At 49.5% G+C, this 2,636-nt stretch overlaps 1 protein-coding gene across 1 annotated transcript; it reads right to left on the bottom strand.

The window, feature by feature from the left end:
- Positions 1–1,979: 1,979 nt before the first annotated feature.
- Positions 1,980–2,636, bottom strand: LOC123413049 (pathogenesis-related protein 1-like). The gene is made up of 2 exons (XM_045105992.1): positions 2,434–2,636; positions 1,980–2,355 (listed from the first exon to the last, which is right to left on the bottom strand). The coding sequence occupies exons 1-2, from the start codon at positions 2,615–2,617 to the stop codon at positions 2,060–2,062; spliced, it is 480 nt and encodes a 159-aa protein (XP_044961927.1). The 5' UTR covers positions 2,618–2,636; the 3' UTR covers positions 1,980–2,059.

Raw genomic sequence — 2,636 nt, 5'->3', positions numbered from 1 at the left:
ATTGAATCTGAGTCGCCCATGGATGATTCGTCATCAGAGTTGACCGGTGTAGTTTCCCGAGTCGCCGAGCGCTCTGGCTCCTCCGATCCCTGCGTGAACCCCACAAAGACCGGGTGAGTCAGATTTGGTGTTATTACTGGGTGGACGTACCTGGCCGGCTCGACGATGTCGGTGGAGATGTCCAGCTCAGGTGCGGATGATCCAATCATGCCGATGAAGATGTTGATCTTGCCGAAGGGGACCCTGTAACCAGATTCAATCGAATCCGCTTCAGGTCCCCATCGCTGGTTGTCGATGTAGGTTATCCCGCGGCGGCTCCGAGTCATGAGCCCCGTCGCGTAACTCCCAAACCCTGGTAGGGTTCCCTTTGAGAACTCAACTCCACCATGCGTAGGCCCCACGGTGGGCGCCAACTGTCGTGGTTTTGTCACGGCAGATGTCCTCGTGAAAGGACTTAGTACTGGAGCCATCGCACCTTGGTGGCGACTCAAAGGGGTTAGGCGGGAGAGACACGGCGATTTACCCAGGTTCGGCCCCTCGTGAGGAGGTAAAGGCCTACGCCCTTCTTTGGTTTGTATTGATGTGGTTTCGATTACAAGGAGGGCGTAACTCGCCGAACCTAGCACTCGATGATTTCTAACCTGTCCTCTCCTCCCTTGGGACTCGCCTTTATATACAGGTCGAACCCCTAGGGTTTACAAGGGTGCTTTCCTTCCTACAAATCGTGACCCCTGTGGTCTCTAAGTCGCCGTCTTCCAAACCTTGGAGACCTTCCAGAAATCATAAACTGTCATACGACCTTGATCCGGCCAGGGCAAGGCCCAAATAATTGTTTGGGTGAATCGCCTGATTGGTAACCCGGCCCAACTAGGGCGGGTCATTAACAGGTAATATCCCCAACAGGACTCCTATGGCGTGTGGGAGACTCGGAGTCTGGATATCAAGGAGATGACAACATTTCTGTGGCTTGCTTACGGTATGGGACGGCCCCTCCATCAAGAAATTGGGTTTGATGTGGCTAGGCAGGTGACACATTTGCCTCTTTCGGAGTTGTCGGGTAGTGCCAGTCACCGACAGTTGAAGCCACCGTTGGATGCTACATATGATGTCTTATTCGGAGACATCAAGTCATGCATGCTACTGGCAGGGGATGCACGGTGGCTCTGGCGGGGGTGTCATGTTTAGTCTGTTGCTGTTGGATTGAAGGTGGTGCGATAGTAGCGGGATGCAGATTGTACGGGACGTCTTTGTCTTACATTGTCTTCTCTAGAGGTCTCCTGCTATCGAGGTGTCGGTAGACGGATAAGGGCGATGGTATGTACGGCTTCAACGATGAGTTTATGCACTCCGCAGAAACACACAGTCTCTAATCGGGCTATGTGACGTGTGCGTGCGTCGTTTCATTGCTGAAGGTGGTGGATGGAAGCTTGGCTTTGGGGATGGGAATCCGAAGTTCAACCTTGTGGTGATCTGGCCATCATCGACGCATGTGTGATGATTCCTTCTTGAAGGCATAGCCTAGGAGTTATGTATTTTTTCCGTTTCTGATGTCTATTGTAACATAGGATTAGTGGCTATATGGTGAGTTACTCTCGCGAGGTATACAACCTTAGGGTTTATTTTTTGCTTTATTTATGGATTGATGTTGTTCGGTTGCTGCTGAATTTTGCATTATCAATAATATATGACTGCATGCATCGTTATGATGCATACGTGGGGCCATCTTGCTTTTAAAAAAGAAAGCAGGAATAAGACTTCTCGGAACATAAACATCCAATTCAAAATACATATATGAGCTCTTTACATGTTTGAAATAATTCTTTTTATCCCAGCACAAAAACATGAGGAACGTGCGCAAGCAAGCAGCAACATCATCAAACAACAACACCCATTGATAATTGTTACAAATACAAACATTTTAAACTTCTCTAGTCCACACCATGGTCTGATCTCTTGTTGTCACTACTTATAAGTTGGAGAAGCTTTATTAGATCGGAAAGAAAGCACGCAAAAATCAAACAAGGGAATGTATAATCATATATGATCTCTCTCAACTGATTCAGTTGTAGGCATCCGGGTTGGCGATAAGGTAGGCCTCGGCGGCCTTGAAAATGTCCGTCACAGAGTCCTTGGCCTCGGAGATCTCATCGTTCACCTCCACGCCTGGCAGTAGCTTGTATGTCGATTCCACGTTCACTATGCTCCCACCATTGGCTGTCGGCTCCACCTTGATCTGTGAGGTGGCCGTCTCAATCGCCGTGCCTATGCCACCACCCTCGATGAGGATGGACTTGCACTGGCAGTTGTCCACGTCAATGAAATCGAGCCTCTCCTTCATGAGGTTGAAGGGCATGGCTCAAGATCAACTATGTGTTATGCTTTGACCATGTGTATCAGACTGCAGGTGATATGAGTTGTATATACGATGCATACCTGAGGTGAAGTTGAACTGCATGACACTGCTGATGCCACCTTCTCCCTCAACAGGGAGGGCGCTGACGATTTGTGGCACGAGCTTGGGGAACAGGGTGTGCCAGTCCATGACACCGGCACAGAAGAGGCGTGATGCAGAGACCGACGACTCAATCTCATGGATCCAACTGTTGGTGGAGGCCATTGCTTGCTGTGATGATCAA

Source organism: Hordeum vulgare, chromosome 7H (genome assembly GCF_904849725.1).
Source record: "Hordeum vulgare subsp. vulgare chromosome 7H, MorexV3_pseudomolecules_assembly, whole genome shotgun sequence".
In the NCBI taxonomy this organism is placed as follows: Eukaryota; Viridiplantae; Streptophyta; class Magnoliopsida; order Poales; family Poaceae; genus Hordeum; species Hordeum vulgare.
The sequence above is the reverse complement of the archived record's forward strand: the minus strand, read 5'-3'. Positions and strand labels throughout refer to the sequence as shown.